This window comes from Ipomoea nil, unplaced genomic scaffold (assembly GCF_001879475.1).
Source record: "Ipomoea nil cultivar Tokyo-kokei standard unplaced genomic scaffold, Asagao_1.1 scaffold0482, whole genome shotgun sequence".
Taxonomy (NCBI): domain Eukaryota; kingdom Viridiplantae; phylum Streptophyta; class Magnoliopsida; order Solanales; family Convolvulaceae; genus Ipomoea; species Ipomoea nil.
The window spans coordinates 3,253,086-3,273,294 of record NW_017616910.1 but is presented as its reverse complement, the minus strand read 5'-3'; the positions used below and the strand labels follow the sequence as shown (position 1 = coordinate 3,273,294).

The window sequence follows — 20,209 nt, the reverse complement described above, 5'->3', positions numbered from 1 at the left end:
TGGGTAACACCGAACATCTTCCCCATTCTCTCTACTTCTCCACTCTGATATGACCCCAACAAATGAGTTATAAAAATCACACAGACCAGATGTCTTGGACAACCTTCTAGAAATAGAGTGATTTGTGGTCTCACTCCTTTGAGAAGATAAAATCCCACCCGAAAAATAATCTTTATTAAATGCAGGACACCATTTTTCTCTACACAAATACAGCTTTTCAATCCAATGATTATTTTGACATTTATATGTTGTAAACATCCTAAAATAACATGCCATAAATATATTAAAGTAAACCTACAAGCATGTCAGGATATCACATACAAAACATACTAATGTACATAATCTTATACATGAATACACATAAACTATCAAATAGATACACATAAACTTGATCCAAAAAATTAATTCTGTATTCTGTATAATATAATCTAAAAATAGTCATTCAATGATAATCCAATATAAACTAATAATAAAAACAAAACAAAACAAAAAAAATAACGAAGCATACATCAGACACGTACCTTGTCCAGTAAAATTCAAACTCTGCCTCTGTATCCCTATACTTCAACAAGCAATTGAATATATCTAAGAAATCTTTTTGATTTCTTAACCCTTTAATGTGTTTCTTTGAGTTCTCATCAATATGCCATATACATAGCCGATGTCGTGAACTTGGAAAAACTTGAACAATTGCAGCAGCCATAGCAGCACATTGATCAGTCATTATGCTTTGTGGACTTTTGTAATCCATAGATCTCAAAAATGTCTTAAACAACCATACAAATGACTCAGTCTTCTCATTCATCAAAAAACCGCATCCAAACATAACATTCATGCAATGGTGATTCATGCCAACAAAAGGTCCACAAATCATGTCATATTTGTTAGTACGACATGTTGTATCGTGAACTAACAAGTCCCCAAACAAATCATAATCTCTCCTCATTCGTCCATCCCTCCAAAAAAAACTACACAACCTTGACTCCAAATCCACCTCAAAATCAAAGTAAAAATCCCTTTCACTTGACTGTCTCTGTTTGAATATTTCAATCAATGTGTTTAAATCAGTACCATCCAATCTGTTCAATGCATCGATACATAGAGAGTTATATGCATCCCTACTTGTAAAACCAACAAGTGGTGATCCCCCTGATTGTGTTTTAAGGAATCTTACACCATCTGCAACAGACACACCACTGCTCTTCAAATCAGTAAGATAGGATATATGATTCCTAGACAACATCCTATGTAACCTTAGAAGGTAACTCTTGCTTGGTGGAACCAATTCGTGATTATGCAACTTCTCGTGCTTCAAAACAATCCACATCCCATTCTCATGTAAATCGAATTGGACATATGCACCACAACCTGTACGGCCATCAATTTTAGAATAACACCCTTTTCCTATACTCCTTTTAAATCCATCCTTCGAACAATGAAACATCTTCGTCTTCATTGTTTTTTGTAGCAGAAGTATATCTTTGCTTACCCCTCCTCACACTAAAACCTACTCTAAAAGCATAATCATTATACATGTCATATGCTTCATCAACCGAACACACTGACATTCCTACCAAATCCTGATCAGCTGCAAACCACATGCAGTTTAACTACCCATAATGTTAATGTACATAATCCATAACTATAATACACATAAACATATGGCACAATACACATAATCATAAATACATAAAACTATCTTTTCAGTCCATCTTACTATGACATTCAATCCTAAAAATCTACACAATTGCATAAAAAAAATGAACAAATCAAATCATATAATGCACATAAAACCTCCCTATATCAACATCTTCAAATCAGACCATACTAACATCCAATACAACCACAATCAAACAGCAATCCTATATCAATTCTTATATAATTCAACAGCAAATTCAATATATTCATCATACATCAAACAAAATACAAAAGAAAATCTTAAAAATCAAATATTAATACCTGGATTAGCATCCTCTGTATCTACCACTCCAACAAGATTATTTATATGCTCTGTCTCCGCCACATGCTGCTGCGCAATCGAATCATACATGACTTACATCCAACAATTGCAAAATACGGAGCAAATTGAACAATCAGATCGCTACCGTGTTCTCTAATCCAACAGACATGATCGGCGCGACGACACCATCTCTTTAGAACCCCTCTCTCACTTCCCTCTTCTTACCACTTGACGGCGTTAACTGAATAATAAAAAAAAAAGGTTGTTACGTATCAACTCTATACGGCGTCGTTTTGAAGCTGGGCGCACATAGATCTATACGCCGGGGTGTATGGTATAAATTGCCGGCTTTGATCAAAAGTGGGTTTAGGAATGAAAAAAAAAACATGTTAATTGAGATTTGGCTACTTAATGTTTGGATTTTGAATATGTAAGATTTTGGGATTTTGAACATTTGGTTAAGGATTTGAACAATTTAATATTTCACTATTGTTTAATGTTTTAAATCATTTTATATTACTTGTAATTGAGATCATCGGATATTTTAAGTGTTGTTGTTGTGTATCTAAAGTTCCTATTTCTTGATTATGTAATTAATATAATTTTATGAATGTTATGCTAATTGCACGCGCATACACACATATCCCATGAGAACCATGCCCAGGTGTGAACTCGTGAGCAAATCTAAACCATTGATTTATTAGATCAAACAATTGAAAATAAAGAAAAGAAAAAGATGGAGCCATTTTCATATATATTGCAAATTTCGAAAGTTTATATATTGAAAATGGACCTGCTCCTTTTTTTATTTAATTTCCTATTCATAAGATCTTGCAGTTCTGTGATTTGGATTTGTCCACATGTTCTTAACTGGGAAGTGGTTCTCATATGAACCAGATAATATATATATATATATATATATATATATATATATATATATATATATATATATATATATATATATATATATATATATATATATATATATATGGAAGGGATCATGTGCATTTTAGGCGTCCCGTGCGGTTTTGCGGGTGGACGCACGTTAAGCATTAATCTGACGCACTTAAAGTACACAACGCACGCACATTAAGCACACTAACCTCACGTGTGTTAAGCACAAGCCTCACACATGTTAAGTACAAGTCTCACGCATGTTAAGCACAAGCCTCACGCATGTTAATCACAAAAAAAACACACGCACCTTAAGTTTTTAAAAACAACTCACATTAAACACACGACTCACGCACAATAAGTACAAAACCCACGCACCTTAAACACACGACTCACGCACATTAAGCACAAAACTCACGCACATTAAGCATAAAACTCATGCACTTTAAAGTTTCAACAACAACTCACATTAAGTACACACCCACGCACATTAAGCACAAAACTCACGCACCTTAGGCACAATACTCACACACCTTAAGTACAAAACTCACGCACATTAACATTACACACTCAAGCACATTAAGTACAAATCGCAGGCACATTAAGCACAAGACTCACACACATTAAGTACAAAAGTCGCGCACATTAATCAATCGCACAACTACACGGGAAGCACTCAATCGCACTAGAACCTTTCAATATATATATATATATATATATATATATATATATATATATATATATATATATATATATATATATATATATATATATATATATATATATATCCAGAGCTACCCCATTAGGGGTTTATGGGAATGAGAGTTTTTTAGTATTTTCTTATCATTTAATGTATAGTTTTTTGTGGGTCCCAGAAGAGAGAAGAAGAAGTTAAATTTGTGCATTTCAGTGTGTTAGGTGCACATGCTGGGCGCGTTTATCTATACTTTTTTTTGTTTTAAAAAAAATTGTTTTCAAATTTAGTTTTTGGTCTTTTTTTTTTCTTTTTTTTTTTCCTCTTCCCTCTTCTTTCTCTTTCTTAAGTTGTAGTGACAAAAATCACAAATTTTGCTACTAATGAGGTTGCTCTCAAGTGAGAATATATTTCCTCGTAAAAATACAAATTGATATTAAATGTTCGTCTAGAATGACATGTGATAATGATGGTTTTGTTGGAACCAGGTCTACCATAAACCGGGTATAGAGGTATAGAACGGGGGTAGAAAAATAGTAGATTTATTACCCTATGCACTAGGCCCAAAAAAGTATGTACAAAGTTCGAGATATCGGCCAAAACGGCGGCCCAAAGAATACATAAATAATAAAGCTAAGGTTATAGCCCTAATAATGAAATAGGGTCCAAAATGGTGGCCTGAATAATAAATAAATAACACAAGCTAAATATGTTACCAACATGACTCGAACTCTGGAGTGCCAGACGAGGGAGAAGACTCAAACCAATGGACCAAAAGCAGGGCCGATCCAAACATTTTATAGGCCCGGGGCAAAATTTTAAAAAATGACCCTTATATGGAAAACTAAAATTTAAATTTAATAATACTAAAAAAAATAAGAATATCAAATAACAAGAAATAAGATCAGAAAATTTTCAACAATTTTTTAACTACAAAAAAAAAAAAAAAAAAAAAAAAAGACAAAATTTCTAAGTGCTTTACTCGATGCAAAATCATCGATAATTGCATCAAGATTAATATTCTCTAGCATATCTTTCTCAATACACAAAATCGCCAAACCATTCAATCTTTCTTGTGACATTGAAGATCTCAAGAAGGTTTTCAATAACTTCAATTTTGAAAAACTTCTCTCTGGTGATGCCACAGTCATGGGTATATATTGTCAATAACATTCGATAAGCAATAAAAACTATTGGGTAGCAATCTGCAATTTTTACAAACTCAATCTTCATATAATAAACCTAATAAACTTACAATTTCATTATACATAGGAATCCTAAGAAATACGGAGTAGAATTAAAAGACAAATAAAATTCTTAATTCCCAACTCTTAAACAACAAATCAATAATTTCTAATTTCAAAATGAACAATTCCTCCTTAAAAAAAAAAAAAAAAAAAAATGAGCAATTCCTAATCTGCAATCTTAAACATATTCTGCAAAATTCTTAAATCTTCAAAATTCCTTTTTTTTTTTTTTTTGTTAAGAATGTAATCTGCAATTCCTAATTTCATTCACAAATAACAATTCATAAATTCATATTATTCTCAAAAAATTCATTTTTAAAATGAACAATTAATCTGCCCTCCTTTTTTTTTTTTTTAAGAATGTAATCTGCAATTCTTTATTTTTTTCTTTGTGAGAATGTAATCAGCAATTCCAAAATCCTAACAATTAACAAATAGCAATTCCTAATTTCATTTACAAATAACAATTCATAAATTCAGATTGCATTCTCAACAAATTCTTCTCAAAAAATTCCTTTTCAAAATGAACAATTCCTAATCTAGTAATCTGCCTAATCTGCAATTCTTTTTTTTTTTTAAGAATGTAATATGCAATTCCTAAATCCTAAATTCCCAAATCATAAAATACATTTGTAATTGTAGATTACTGAGATTAGGTCGAACTAGAGAGTGGCGAAGGTTGAACTGTCGAAGGCGAGGGGGCGAGACTGGTTGCTGTGGATTGTGGTGTAAGAATTGAATGGTTGTTGTGGACAGTGGTGTAGGTGAGACCGGCGAGGCAGAGGACTGCATCTCTTCTTCGTGTTCATCTTCCCGCCCGTCTTTCCGTCTTGCACTCTTTTCATCTGTTCTTCGTTATTTTTAATATATACGGAGTACTAAATACGAAGTATTATATAATATATATATATATATATATATATATATATATATATATATATATATATATATATATATATATATATATATATATATATATATATATATATATATATATATATATATTATATAATATATTAATATATGAGCTATGGGCTATGGGCCCCCTTATGGACTTGGGGCATGGGCAGCCTGCCCAGGCTGCCCATGCCCCTGGGTCGGCACTGACCAAAAGGGGTATGGTGAGCCAAGGGGTGCCTATTTATATTGTTGAAGGACTCATGGATAGTTGACAAATGGACAGCATCGGGCAACCTCCATTCTTGGCCACACACATGTCCCCTCACTATTTTGCTTCCAGCGCACTCCCATGCATAAGTAGAGCTTCGTGCCCTTTAATATACAAGATCTTGAGTGGCTTGGTGGTCTGGAACTTTTATTGTTATGCAGGTTGTGGGTTTGAAACCCCTTGGTAAAAATTCTTATACTCCGTAATATTTTTCTCCAACTTCCTTCTTTCCTTAGCCCAATAGATTTTCATTATTCTTATTGGGTCAACACCTCACCCATAAAGATGGACACCCGTCTTGGGCAGTTGGGCTAAACTTTTCCAATAAAATGCCCCCCCCCCCCCCCCCCCCCCCCCCCCCCCCGGGTCCCATGTCCCCATTATAAGTCCAACACTTTCTTTGGTTGTCTTTGACGAGCAAAGAAAGTATAGACACTATCGAACTCTCGACCTTCTATGCACCAAGATCCTCTCAGTTCCTGGTCTGAAAGCTCTTCATCTCTTCTAGAAAGCTCGGTGCTCGGCCCCTACAAACTTCCATACATGATGTTCGTTAGGATGACTCAGCTCTCGCACGTACCCTGCAAGATAAATACATAGATACTAGCCACTTTCCCCTTACGTGGGCTCATTGAGACACCATGCCTTGAGGGTAACTTAGTGGTCCACCGAGGAGCGGAATATATGACCGCCAAGAAGCGGGATAAATAAGTCGACCACCGAGAAGCGGGATAAATGAGTCAACCGCTGAAAAGCGAGATAGAAATATCGTTGACCGCTGAGAAGCGGGGTAATAATAAGTCGACCGCTGAGAAGTGCCATAAATAATATGTCGGCCGCTGAGAAGCGCGATAGAAACATATCGACCGTTGAGAAGCGGAATAGAAACATGTCGACCGCTGAGAAGCGGGATAGATTCATGTTGACCATTGAGAAGCGGGATAGATACATGTCGACGACCGAGAAGCGGGATAGATACATGTCGACCGCTGAGAAGCTGGATAGTGCATTGGCCATGTTTTTTTTTGTAATGCACGCTGGGTTGCAAACCTTTTCGTGCAGACCCAGGTGGAAATGTGTACATCTCGGGCTTAGGGACCGCGTCCCGTTAGCCTGGGTGAAGATGTGTACGGTCTGCCTATCTTGTGATCCCCGTATGAGATATGGGAGCATGCCCATTTTTTTTTCTATTTTTTTCTTCTCTTTTTTTTTCCTCTTGGGCCGCCTACCCTGCATTGTGGGCCTAGCATTAAAAATGAAAGGTGGTGAAGATTAATAATAAAATAATAATAAAGTATTTTTTTTATTACCTTCTCGGGTTGCTTGCGAATCTAATCACCATTTTCTCAAGCCCGCTTGCCGTGCTTTCCGAGCCCAAGGGTACTAGTACAAAATGAAGTTGAAAATTGCTTTATTACCTCCATGAGCTACCTACCCAGTTTGCCGACCCATTTGAATGTTATTGTTTATTGTCAAAGCCCATTTGAATGCTATTGTTTACTATCGCATATCCTGTATAGACCGTAGAGCTTCCAACTCGCGCCGGGACCACTTATACTGTATACAGGTCCACTACAGCGTCTAATTTTTTTCTTCTTTTTTTAGGTAGCTTGCTTAGCCTCCCTAGGTTGCTTGCAAGCCCACTAAGGTGCTGCTATTTGGTTTAGGGCTGCTACTCGGCTTACGGGCCCTTAACGGTCGAGGTACGATCAATATTCTCATTGATGGCCTCGGTGTGAACGGGTTTGAGCTCCCTCCATGACTTTTCCCTCATTTCAACCCTAGTTACGGCCTCGGGCCCCTTGCATTAGATCCCCTCTGTGACAACTCAAAATTTAATTTTATAAATCCAATTTTAAGAAATTCCAAAATAGCCATTTTCACTCCAATTAAAATTTTTGAGATAAATTGGGGTTTGAATAAATTATTTTGAGTTACATTTTCAATTAATTCAACACCGAAACTTATTTTAATTCCAAAATCCTAAATTTTCGGGTACTTCGCGTACCAAGTTTTAAACTGAGAAACCAATCTGAGTGAAACCGAGGGAAACCTGAACCAAGTATTTGATTAGAAATCATCTTTGGAAAAATCTATTTTGACCCCCAAACTATTTAAATCTATCCTTCTAGACTTGGGTCCATGATGCAAGGTGAACCATGAGAACTCTTTAAACTTTTGTCTGATCTTTGCTAGAAACAAGCCAACTCATTTGCCCTCAACCAATCATTGGCATTTATCCTAGGGTTTTGCACCCTATTTATTCAACACTAAAGCTTTGTCTTTCCTGTTCTCTTCCTTGTCGCCCCTCTTCCTAAGCTCTCTGTAAACAAAGAAGAAACAAAGCACTAAGTTTCCTAGATTTCATTCTCATCAATTCATTTTCCTTTAAGGTTTTCATCCTCCTATGTTCAATCTCTGTTTTTGGTTAAGCTTGGTTTGTGTTGTTGTTTGAGGTGTCTAGATGGTGAGTGGAATGGGGTTTGAGTAGAATGGAGGTTGAGATTCACACATGGAAGAAGAACAAGAAGAAGAAGAGACAACAAGGTATAACCCCATGGACTCCCATCTTAGTTTTGGCTCTTTGAAGCCATTGTTTTTATAGGTAGAAATGTGTAGAAATGCTAGAATGTTGTGTATTTGAGCTATTAGATGACTTGTTGATGTTGTATAATGTGTTGGTGGTGTTTGCGATGTGGAAAAATCGTCTGAAAATGCTTTACAAATGAAGAAGAAGACTCTGGTGCACAACATAGTGTGCACTAGATAGTGTTACGGGCCTAGCCAACGGCCCATGAGGGGAGCCGCTGGCTAGGCCCGTGATGGGACGGTCCTAGGGCATGGTCCTAGGCAAGGGTCGTGGCCCTAGGCCACCGTTGGCCGGCTCCAGGCGACGGGTCTCTCCTAGCCCCGCCGCTAGGGCCGTTGCAGGCTTCCTGTGCAGTGGCCGGGCCCTTGTGGCTCAACTACGTGTCGTTTCGGACCGGGTGTCACGGGCCTTTGTGGCTCGGTATCTTGGGGCCGTCTTGACGCACGTTTTGACTTTGATTTCGTTGGTTTTGGATTAGAAATAAGCATTATGTGATAGATTTTGTGAGGCAATTTTCCAGTGAAAGAATTTGAGATGTTTTCAGACTCAGTTTATTTATTTGTTGAGCTTGTTATCTTTTGATTGATTAAGTAGAGAAGCATGAACACTATGTGTTAAGTTTGGATAGAAAAACATGCCAAAAATGTTTATATGATTGGTTGAGTTGTCTGCTATTGTTTAGCATTATTGAAAGGGTGCAGAGCATGTTCAAATTTAAGGTTAAACTACAATAAATGAGTTCCTTGCAGCAACTTGAGTTCCAATAGCATGTTAAATACTTATTAAGTGTTTATTGAAATGAATTGTTAAGTTTGAGTAGCAAGCATGATTTATGAAATTGTTGAGTTTCACAAGTAAATGGCATTGTTGAGCATATCATGTTTTAAAAGTGCATAAATGGCCAACGTGAGCCTAAGTATTACTTTCAAAATTCATGAGCATGTGGTATATCATTATCCTTGTTGCATTGAGAAGTTGTATATATATATATATATATATATATATATATATATATATATATATATATATATATATATATATATATATATATATATATATATATATATATATATATATATCAGTGAGGTCTTGGAGGGCCCGTTGGGACTATGTCCTTTCGGAGTAAAAGAGAAAGTAACGGACATTGCGATCCGACAGATTTATCATGTAACGCGGCGTATTCCCACGTTACGAGGTTGGAGACTGCCCGCCAGGCTTGGAATCCTGGTTAGGGGGTGTACACACTAAAAGTACGATACCTGATTCCATAGAGTATGAGGATTGAAACCATGAGATTGGTTCTATGGGTGAGTTGAGTATGTGGCCAGCTAGATTGCCGAGCCGGTTAGGTCCATTCGCAATTCGTGAAGACCTACCTCCCCATGAGTTAGAGGTTTCGTAGTTACGGATGTGGCGGATGCACGAGATTGCACCGTACGCTAGGGCTTCGCTGCGGTAGAGTACCTGCCTCGCATAAGAAGAGAAATGAGAAGTATGAGAAAATTTGAGCAAGAAAGATATCGAGTCAAGAAACTCAAGAGAAAGAAAGCGAGTCTTCGTGACTCTAAGAAACCTCCGCAGAAAGGTATTCTATTTTACAAACGAGTGGACGAATATACTTATAGTATTGCACGAGATTGCATAATGAGAATGTTTGCACGAGACTGCATTTGAGTATAGTATTGCACGCGATTGCATTTGAGTATAGTATTGCACGAGATTGCATTTGAGTATAGTATTGCATGAGATGACATAATGAGAATGATTAACCGAGTTTGTATATTGAGCATGATCGCTTAGTTGTATTTTGATGTCTTATATATCTAGTTTACAAGATGAGACCTTGAAAGCATGACGATAATTTTCGTATTGATTGATAGTATGCAATTGCTTGTAAGCATGAGTTCGTTATGATGAGTTTTGTTATGAGAATTATGTGTTGGAATATTTACGTTTTTGAGTTATTTATATTTAAAGCATGCATGTTGCTATTATAGGTTGCAAGCATATAGAAAGTCTATGATGTATCTAAAGTTATCTAAGTGTTGAGATTGCTTGATTTAGTTTGTGAACAAATGTTTTTCCAAAGTATATACTATAGTACTTTACAGGGTTGAGTGTGGTTATACTTAGCTTCGTGCTAACGTGTGTTTTACTACTTGTCTATGTGTTGTTTTGTAAAACCCCTTTTCAAGTGGGCCCAACGTTTGAGAGATGATCGAGTTAGACTAGCTTAGTATATCTAGCAGTCTAAACTCTTAGTATTATTATCATGATGTTTATTTTGATGGATTTGTAGACTTATGATGTGCAAGTTTGATGATTAGACATCGGGGTGTTTTTCTCCCAAATGACTCTTAATTAAGTAATATGAATGTTAGTTTGGTTTATTGATTTAGTTCCATCTTTAGCCTGTGCAATCACCATGGAGTGGTGGTTGTGGCGGTGACATTCCCACTAGTTTATTTATTAAGTTGTTTATTCGCTGCTTAGTTTATTTTAATGTTGGTTTTAGAATTGTAATTAAGTTTAAGAAAAGTGAGGTGTTACACCCTCCTTAGTGGTGCGCTCATTTCAACTCGTGGAGTGTTGAGCTGGGTAAGGGGGTGATTTGCTTGAGTGTTCGGGTTAGTGACCGACTACGAAAATCGTTCGTCTTTTGCCAATGGTAGTGCCTCCTCCAATGGCTATAGTGTCAATCAGACCTCTCATGTTTCCTGGGTGGAGAACTTACCCTTGAGAATCGGGCTGACCCTCGCCTTGCCTGCTAAGGTGTTCTTGTAGGTTTCAGGAATGCTTGTTTTGTGACTCGACCATTTTGGCATATCTCGGGTTTGATTGTGTAAAGGGAAATGATAGAATGGGTAGAAACTAGGAACACATGATTTTTAACATCATGTGAAAGTCAAACTCATTTCATGTGAGGATCAAGTGGCACTTCAACTACCCTACAAGGCTACAAGATCAACATCCTACTTCTTAAAACACTCCCAGGTCAAATGGTGAAACTGATGTTTACTTAAAAACATGGTTGCAGTAGGCGCTAGGCGCTAGTCGGGCACCCAGGCAGCGCCAAGCGCCTAGGCGGGCATCAAAAAAATTTAAAAAAAAAATAGTGACAGACTTGTAGTTTGACAATTTTAATGAGGCCATTTTTAACATTCAATCAAATAACACATCCAAGTAATTGAAATAATGATAATTTATAAGCCATAACATCATAATAATATTAAAATCAATAATTAATGAAAGATGGCATCGGACGAAATCGGTCAAAATCGGCCGACTCGACCGAGTTGACCGATTTTGGCCAAGTTGGCCGCCTAGGCAGCCGGCCGAGTAATGGCCGACTACAATAAAAAACGACACGGCATGGCGCCGCCTAGCGCTGAGGCGGCCGCCTAGGCTGAGTTTTACAACACTGCTTAAAATCATCTTACTAGCAAGAGTATTCAAGAATGATGACCATGCTGCCAACAACGGGTGGTAGAAACCATGGTTGTAGTATGCGCTAGGCGCTATGCGACTTACTAAAAAAGAAAAAATAGTGCACGTGTGTGGGTATATATATATATATATATATATATATATATATATATATATATATATATATATATATATATATATATATAGTGTGTGTGTGTGTGTGTGTGTGTGTGTGCGTGTGTGTGTGGGGGGGGGGGGAGACACACACACATACATACATACATACATACGTACATATATATATATATATATATATATATATATATATATATATATATATATATATATATATATAGTTGCATTCACATGCAAACCTTCTTAAAATATAAACCTGTGGACAAATATGGGCCATAAGATTAGAGTAGATTAATGGCTTAGATTGATGAGAAAAAAATTACACCAGCATACTAATTAATGATTAAAAGGGCAATTATGACAATTACATTGTATCCAAATTAGAGTAAAAATATTAATATGATAGTATCATAAATTAATGAAGAGTACCAGGACTATGTGGTCTAATGGTACCCGGGTTGGACTTCCATTTGGAAGATTATAAGTTCGAGCATGTACGATACTACATTGTAATAGAACCAGTAGCATTCAAAAAAAAATTAATGAAGAGTAATTATAGTAGGATTAAAACTAACAAATTAGAAACCAAAAAAAAAAAAAAAAAAAAAAAATAGCAGTTATTCTCCGACATAGCACAACAACTGAAGGAAGCCATTGATGCAAATTTGGGGTTTATGTCGCCTCCAATACCAGGTAAACCTCCAAAATTGATTATCATAGTTTAAGAGACAATGTGTGATGAATTTTCGAACTGTATGTGCATCACTATATGTATGAGTCAGTAAAAATAATGTGAATGGTAAACCTCCAAAATTGATTATCATAGTTTAAGAGACAGTGTGTGATGAATTTTCGAACTGTATGTGCATCACTATATGTATGAGTCAGTAAAAATAATGTGAATTGTATGAGTCACGCCCCCAGGCGTCGTGCCCGGTCGCCCGGGGTGGTAGTTGGTCGTGTCGCCAGCCTGGCACGCACGGGTGCGCAGTCGCCTAGTAGGTAGGTTCTCTGTGTTACTTAGGCATGTGGCATGTTGGTGGCTAGTTGGGCAATTGAGGTGGTTAACGGAAATGACCATGTGGGACGCGTGTCTGGCGGGGAGTGACGGCCTTTGGATGGCATACACGTGGGTGGACCAGGTTGGATGGCCTGTAGTATAAAAGGAGGTGGTCTGGTCTTTGCAAGACATCTCTCAAGACATGATTTCCTCTGTAGTTAGGTGGTCTGGGTCTTCTCCTCCCTGATGGTACGCTTGAGTTTGAGTCTTGGTGGTAACCCATTATGTTATTTTATTCTATTTATTTATTAGTCTTTCAATTATTTATTTATTCTTTGGGCTGCCGTTTTAGGCCGATATTTTGGGCTTTGTACATATTCTTTCGGGCCTCACGCCCTGAGTAATAATATTACTTCCTACCCCAGTTCTATATTCTCTTTAACCAATTTATGGTGGACCCGGTCATGATAAAACCATCAATGTGATAGACAAAGTTAAAACTTAGAAAAAACACAATGATATTTTTATAAATATTACAAGTTCTGGATATTCACTAGATTAAACTTGATAGTACACTGATTGATAACTGATAGTGCACACAAAATGTAGCAATTGAACACTAAAGTTTGTTGCACCTCACATGTAAACAAACATAAGTGCATTATACATCTTGAGTATGCTCTTAGTTATTAGTATATCTATCTTGAGTATGTTCTTAGTTATTAGGGTATCCAAACTTGTCATCGCGTTTTTTTAATCTTGTTTGTCAGATCATCCAAAATGGATAAATCAGTTCACATTTTCTCTAAATGAACTTGTTCTCATTTAATTATATATGTATATGAAGAAATAGAGTAGGTATAATATAGGAAAACCATAAGATAAACAAAACTTGAACATGAGTTCACTTCTTCTAGGTCTAATCATGACCGTAAATTTCCACAATGGTGGAAGTTCATCTTTCTACACTAGTACTCTACTACTCTTAGAGCAAACTCATTTGTTGAGTTCTTTCATTGATTTTTGTCAGAACCACATGGAGGAAGAGCCGAAGAGGTGAGAGAAAATAAGTTAAACCCAACAAATGAGTTTCCAAACAAACAAATTCCACCATTGCAAAAATTTCCGGCCATTTGTTGGGTTTTTCAAAAATTTGTATTAATTTATTTATTTTTTGTTAAAAAAAAAATACAAATAAACAAACAAATTCGTGAGACTCACAAAGAACCAATTAATGCAAATTTATTTTCATCTTTCTCATCTCTCCTCCACATTATACCCTCTCCTCCATGCATGTCATAGAAACCCTTAATGGTGTTGCTCTTAGTAGTTATATTCAGATACAACTAAACAGATGAAGCCCACACTTCAAAAAGTGGCATTGAGAATAAGTTTAGCTTGACATACAAAAGCTGCCCAAAAACCAATTGAATTGAAGAGTGGAGTCTTGATGTATTGTATTGTTTAACATCATATCATATTTTAGTCACCCGCAAAAAGACAAAGGAGTTCTGGTCCAGAATGAATAGAGTGTTCAATCCTGAAGGATATTCATCCTTTGCTGACTGGATTCATGATAATATAATTGCCCTTCACAAGGACGATCTCTCTCTTTTAATTATGTTATGTTGGAATATTTGGCATAGCAGGAATGATAAAGTCTGGAGGGTTTCTACTTCTACTTTGCATATCATTGAGAGAACCTCTGCTTACCTGGAAGAGTGGAGGAAACTCACTGAAAGGGAGAACACAACTGCATCTGGCCGTGGAGGATTCACTGTCAAATAGCAAAAACCCCAATTTGGATGGACCAAACTTAATGTTGATGTTGCTCTTGATGTTAATGGAGGCAAGATGGGTTTTGGGTGGATCCTTAAGAGATGATCAAGGGCTTTTCAAAGGAGCCAAATGCACATCTTGTAGGGGTGCTGCTTTCTTACCAAAGGAGGCGGAGGCAGTAGCTATTCGAGAAGCTCTCTCATGGCTAAAAATTCATTAATCCTTATATATGGTGTAGAGCTTATATTCTAGTTTGGGAATTTACTCTTTTGAATTTGATCTTGTTAGATATCAAAGATAGACTTAGTTAATTTTTTAATGTGTCTATCTCCTTTGACAAGTGATCTGCAAATCGAACAGCTCATTCTCTAGCTCGAGAGTCCGTTTCTAAATTAGCTTACAAGGAGTGGTTTTCCCACCATCCTCCTTTTCTTTGTAATGTTCTTTTGTAATAAAATTTAGTGTTTGCTCTTCAAAAAAAAAAAAAAAAAACACATCACATCATACATGAAAAAATAAGATTTACATAAAACACATCCTTTATCAGCCTGCATGAGCAGCCATGAAACTTCTAATCAGTTCATAAAATACACGGCACACAAATTGAAATCTCAGATCGGAAAAGAAGAAAGACTGAATGGAAAAAAGTGTTCATTCAGGATATATACCTGCTCAGAAATAAATGAGCTATTACAATGTATTTCTATACCAATCGGTGACTGTCAAAAAATACTAGCATACAAGAATAGTAAACACTATCTCCGTCCAATACACCCATCAGTATAACCTCTGCTTCACTCTTCTTCCATTTGCATCACTACCATCAAGTGCAATTCCACCATGATCATAGCAAGTTGCTGGGTGTAAACCCATCTTAGCCACATAATCAAGCAGTTCAGTTAAAACAGAAGGACAGCTTTCTTTTAGGTGATTAAATCCATCTGTTTCCATCACAGCTGAGAAAAACCCAATATTCTCAGTCATAAGCAAATATTTGTGCATAAGGGACACAAATATGAATACAAGAATTCCATAAAAACAGCAAATCATATTGTTAGCCCCTGAGGAACTGTTCATCACACTTGTTAGTCATGTTTATTGCATTTGAAGTAAATGTCAGCAATGAAATGAAGGAATGTGTGGGCTTTAAATTATACCAATTGATAGCTAAGAGAAGTCATTAATTTTATTTTATTTTTATTCCTGAAACACACCAAGGCTTTTCATGAAGAAGGCAAGGAATATAATAGTTGTACCTTTCAAATTTTCAGGTGAAGCAATGAATTTCAGGCAAACAGATTTCAGTTGGACACATTGATGCTGATCAGCCAAAGCCAGTGTTGTAGCTACTGTATTGATGGCAACATCCGCAATAAGTTTAGATTCACACAGCACTCTCAACCTTTCAAGTCCATATCTGTCTGCCGCAGCAAGCAAATGTTGAGCCATCAGTGTGACTGCCCATGTTGTATCAAGACCCACAAGATCTTGTAAATCAGGTAGCATATCCCAATATATGAAGTGAAGCAATGCCTGCAAAAGACCCAGTAAAGGAATTAAATTCCAAAGCTCAGCCCATTTGAAAATAAAGAATTATTGAAGGGTTTATGCATAATAATACATGAACATAGTAAACATGCATGGGAGCACTGCAAAAACAGAGTCAAATATCTCCTTAAAAATAATGGATCAAGATCTAATCAATGAAACCTCAACCAAGTACCAAAGCATGCAACTAATTGGAACTACACTAACACATACTAATGTACATATACACATGAGAAAATGAGGGGAAAAGGTGCCATGCAAAAACAGAAGTTTCTCTGTCATCCTAAATCCTTACTCGAGACAAAAAGGCATATAGGCAGAGAGGAATTCCAAACCTTGAAAACAGGAGCCTGCATTTCTTCAATTTTAATATACTGAGTGTTCTGTTCCTTCAATGGACCAAAAAGCTGTGCCCTAAAAACAGGGGAACGTGCAGCAAGCACCAACTTGTGAGCAGGGAATACTTCACCCTCTACTTCAAAATTTATATCACTTCCCTCTCCACTTTCTAAGACCTTCCCAAACTGCAAACCAATGTTAGATGCCGGCACTGGTATGGAGTAAATCTTTGGTGCTTCTATATATGTTCTGACAACACCAACAGTACATTGGATCAAGAGACAGTCATCTTTGAGGAATTCTGAAGTTTCTAACTGTGTTCTTCTGTAAAAGCGCTTATAACCCCTGCAAGGGAAATGTCATTTCAAACAAAAATGTTATTTATTGTGTAGAAGCAGAAATAAACTACTTTGACAGTGCACATAGAAAATATAGTGCATTAATGTTCATTTGAGATTGTTCATGTATAAGCAGTGGAGCAGCTTTTTTTCAGTAATTTGCTATTAATTGCACTGTTTTGTTTTTGCAACGTCATATTATCTGATTTATTTATATTAAGGTTTTGTGGCAGGATATTCTCCAGCAATGGAACAATTTATAAATATTAAAGATATTGGAACTCTTTCTCCACATCCTAGCATTCTACCTCTCTTCCCTTCTTCATCCTCCTGTTAGGGAAAAAGACATTTTGGAAATTATGTCACTAGTTTTGGTCCCTCACTGTTAAATGTGCACAAATATCACACCCTAAATTATAAAATTGTTGCAAATTCAGTCCCCTGGTGAATGGACCCTCAAACAGTGCCAAGAGTTTTGCATAGTTAAGCAACTTCATTTCATTCTTCCAATTTTCTTATCTCAACTTCCTTACTTCCCTCTCTCACATCTGCTATTATTGGAGAACACATTGCCACAGACCTCATTCCAAAATTGAAACCTAATATAGAAGGAATTCATGGGCAAACCAAGAAAGATAAAATCTTGCTGTACAATCAAGAATCAAGAAATCACTGAAAACAAATCTTGGAAACATATCCTCTAAGAAAACAATCAAAAAACTCCAATCAGATTTTATCTGAAAAACAAACAAATGTCATGGCACAGTTGCACCCTGAGAAAGATGTTTCAGCTGCTACTAAACAAAGAATAAGTTGGGTACTAGTAGTAGTGCAAGCAGTGGTGCTGCTAATTTCAAATTCTCGGCCCTTGAATTTGTGTACAGATCTCTTGCTCAAATGCCAGTTTCTGGCAAATTTACCCCCATTTCAGTATCAAGATTAGATTTATGTCAGTAATCAAGATTCAACGCTATTTTACAGAAATTAGAATCTGGTGGCACCTCAAAGTCAAAAGAATTCCTTCCCTATGAAATGAAGTTAAACAAAAGATCATTAAACAGGTCTTCTTGTTTTCCCTTGCAAAATTCAATGTCAATCACTTTCTATCTCTCACGATGAGAATGTATGTCTTGAAACAAAGGATGGAAACGTGTTGCAACGGCTATGAGGACGTTTTATTATGATTAGGTTTTTCAATTTGGGAATGAGAGCTTCAGCAATCTGTTATCTAATAATGACATAAACAAGATATAGGTAAATAAAGTGGGAGGAAAAAATAGGAAGAAAGAAATGAAATTTCTTAAATGACAGAAACCTAATGTCATTTGAGGGTTCCATTCACCTAGGACCGAATTTGAAACAATTTTACAGAGTTAGGGCTGACATTTGCACACATGTGCCGAGGGGAAAAAATGACTAATGGCATATAATTGGGGGACTAAAATAATTTTTCCCTCCTGTTTTTATCTTTATTGTCTCCTTGTTCTGTCTGCATCAGATATCCAACCTATTCATTCATCCCTTCTATGACAAACTGCACAATGCTTACAAATCATTGATTGTGATCATAGATTGACATAGGAAAGAGCATAATCACACAATCTCAAAAATTGGACAATAAATACACTGTTGATTTCTCCATGTAAAATTATACTATTATGTAAACACCATATCTCAAATATATACCATATGCTTGTTTCAAGTGGTTACAAGAATTTTAAATTTGTCTTAAACCCTTTGAAATGCATTCTGAGAAGAATTTCTTTTACAAAAGCATAAACAGAAATACAGAAAGAACAAATCTAGCAAGGACTTTCTTAGGTGTATAACAGCTGAACTCAAGCTAGCTAAACATATAACAAGAGAAGGTCAAACAACATGAGGAACTCAAGCTAGGATGAGGATGTACCAAGCTGTATGTGAGTTCTATGGTGTACGTTCAATTCTATACAATTACGCAAGGCACAAACCTGAAGTTAGAAGAGGCAAAAAAATTAAAAAAAAATAAATAAATATATAAAAATGAAGAGTATGTGATAACTTACCACATGCTACCACGATACTTGAGGGTATATGGCCCAGTCTCCAGGACCCTCCTAAAATGAGAATGAACCTTATGCATCCCGTTGCCACTCTGATCCAACAGAGTCAACTCAAACAGCGCCCGGACATCAGTCGCATCACTTGCCAAAGCAATGAAAAGCGACACATAAGTAGCATTATCCTCCGCACTCTTACCATCGGGGTAAAAATAAATCGCCCAATCATACACGCCGACGGTGAACGTCTCGGAGGCGACGTATTTCCCAATACCCATGCCTTTCGACAGCGAATAGCCTTTAATCTTGAAATCGTGCGACCCATTTATTGTCTCCGTCCTGCAGGTGGATGTAGTGGTGGTGGATTGAGCAGACGAAGACGCTTCCGGTTGTTGAGGATCCAAACGAACCCGAAGAGTGCCCATGTATGGGGGTTTGGAGGTGATGGTTCGGTCGAATTGGGGGTGGGGGTAGGATTTAATGGATTGGAAAGACGAGAGAGTTTGAATCGGATTCAAAACCTAGGGTTTTGAGATGGAATTAGGGTTTAGAAAAATCGTAATTAGGATGGTGAATACAGGTCGGATACAGCGTTAGATGATCGGAGGAGAAGGCAAAGAAGGAAGAAATGGAAAATTCAGGCGACGAATTTGGAAATCTAGCAAAGTGAGAGTATGATCTTTGCACATCGAGCCCGTATATAAAGACATGAAAAGATAAAGGGGGTTCGATTAGTGGAAATTTGGGAAAGAAATTTTTGTTTGATTAGGCCGCCGTACGCAGAAGCAACACGGTAAAGCACCAAGGCTAAAACAAAGCTTCAAAAAATATTTACTACAAATTTTAACTCCCTATGAAATATGAATTATCTATATATTATTTATGTTTTGATTGAAATTTGTAGCTGCATCTGGTAAAAATATAAATTGTTTACTCGAGGAAAATATTTGAGAGGAAATTGAATTGAAGTTTTATGGAAAAAAAATTATTCCGAAGATTAATTATTGTTTAGTTGGTGAAAGATAAATTACTAGAATATTGATTACATTGGT

The 20,209-nt window shown here is 36.5% G+C and overlaps 2 protein-coding genes across 2 annotated transcripts; both read right to left on the bottom strand.

Moving 5' to 3' along the window:
- Positions 1 to 31: 31 nt before the first annotated feature.
- Positions 32 to 2,050, bottom strand: LOC109173536 (protein FAR1-RELATED SEQUENCE 5-like). Its single transcript, XM_019322776.1, has 4 exons — positions 1,960 to 2,050; positions 1,490 to 1,588; positions 522 to 1,368; positions 32 to 44 (listed from the first exon to the last, which is right to left on the bottom strand). The coding sequence occupies exons 1-4, from the start codon at positions 2,048 to 2,050 to the stop codon at positions 32 to 34; spliced, it is 1,050 nt and encodes a 349-aa protein (XP_019178321.1).
- A 13,386-nt stretch (positions 2,051 to 15,436) lies between these two features.
- LOC109173840 (BTB/POZ and MATH domain-containing protein 2-like) lies at positions 15,437 to 19,905 on the bottom strand. The gene is made up of 4 exons (XM_019323171.1): positions 19,164 to 19,905; positions 16,777 to 17,125; positions 16,150 to 16,426; positions 15,437 to 15,849 (listed from the first exon to the last, which is right to left on the bottom strand). Exons 1-4 carry the CDS (start codon positions 19,580 to 19,582, stop codon positions 15,671 to 15,673), a joined length of 1,224 nt encoding a protein of 407 aa, XP_019178716.1. The 5' UTR covers positions 19,583 to 19,905; the 3' UTR covers positions 15,437 to 15,670.
- Between the last annotated feature and the right edge of the window lie 304 nt (positions 19,906 to 20,209).

Excerpts from the sequence above, each read along its gene's own strand:
- LOC109173536 (XM_019322776.1), bottom strand. The coding sequence starts at position 2,050 with ATGTATGATTCGATTGCGCAGCAGCATGTGGCGGAGACAGAGCATATA. Across the intron at positions 1,589-1,959 it reads TACAGAGGATGCTAATCCAG|CTGATCAGGATTTGGTAGGA; the intron begins GTATTAATATTT and ends TGTGGTTTGCAG. Across the intron at positions 1,369-1,489 it reads AGGTTTTAGTGTGAGGAGGG|GTTGTGGTGCATATGTCCAA; the intron begins GTAAGCAAAGAT and ends ATGGCCGTACAG.
- LOC109173840 (XM_019323171.1), bottom strand. The coding sequence starts at position 19,582 with ATGGGCACTCTTCGGGTTCGTTTGGATCCTCAACAACCGGAAGCGTCT. Across the intron at positions 17,126-19,163 it reads AAGTATCGTGGTAGCATGTG|GGGTTATAAGCGCTTTTACA; the intron begins GTAAGTTATCAC and ends TTTCCCTTGCAG. Across the intron at positions 16,427-16,776 it reads TGCAGGCTCCTGTTTTCAAG|GCATTGCTTCACTTCATATA; the intron begins GTTTGGAATTCC and ends GGTCTTTTGCAG.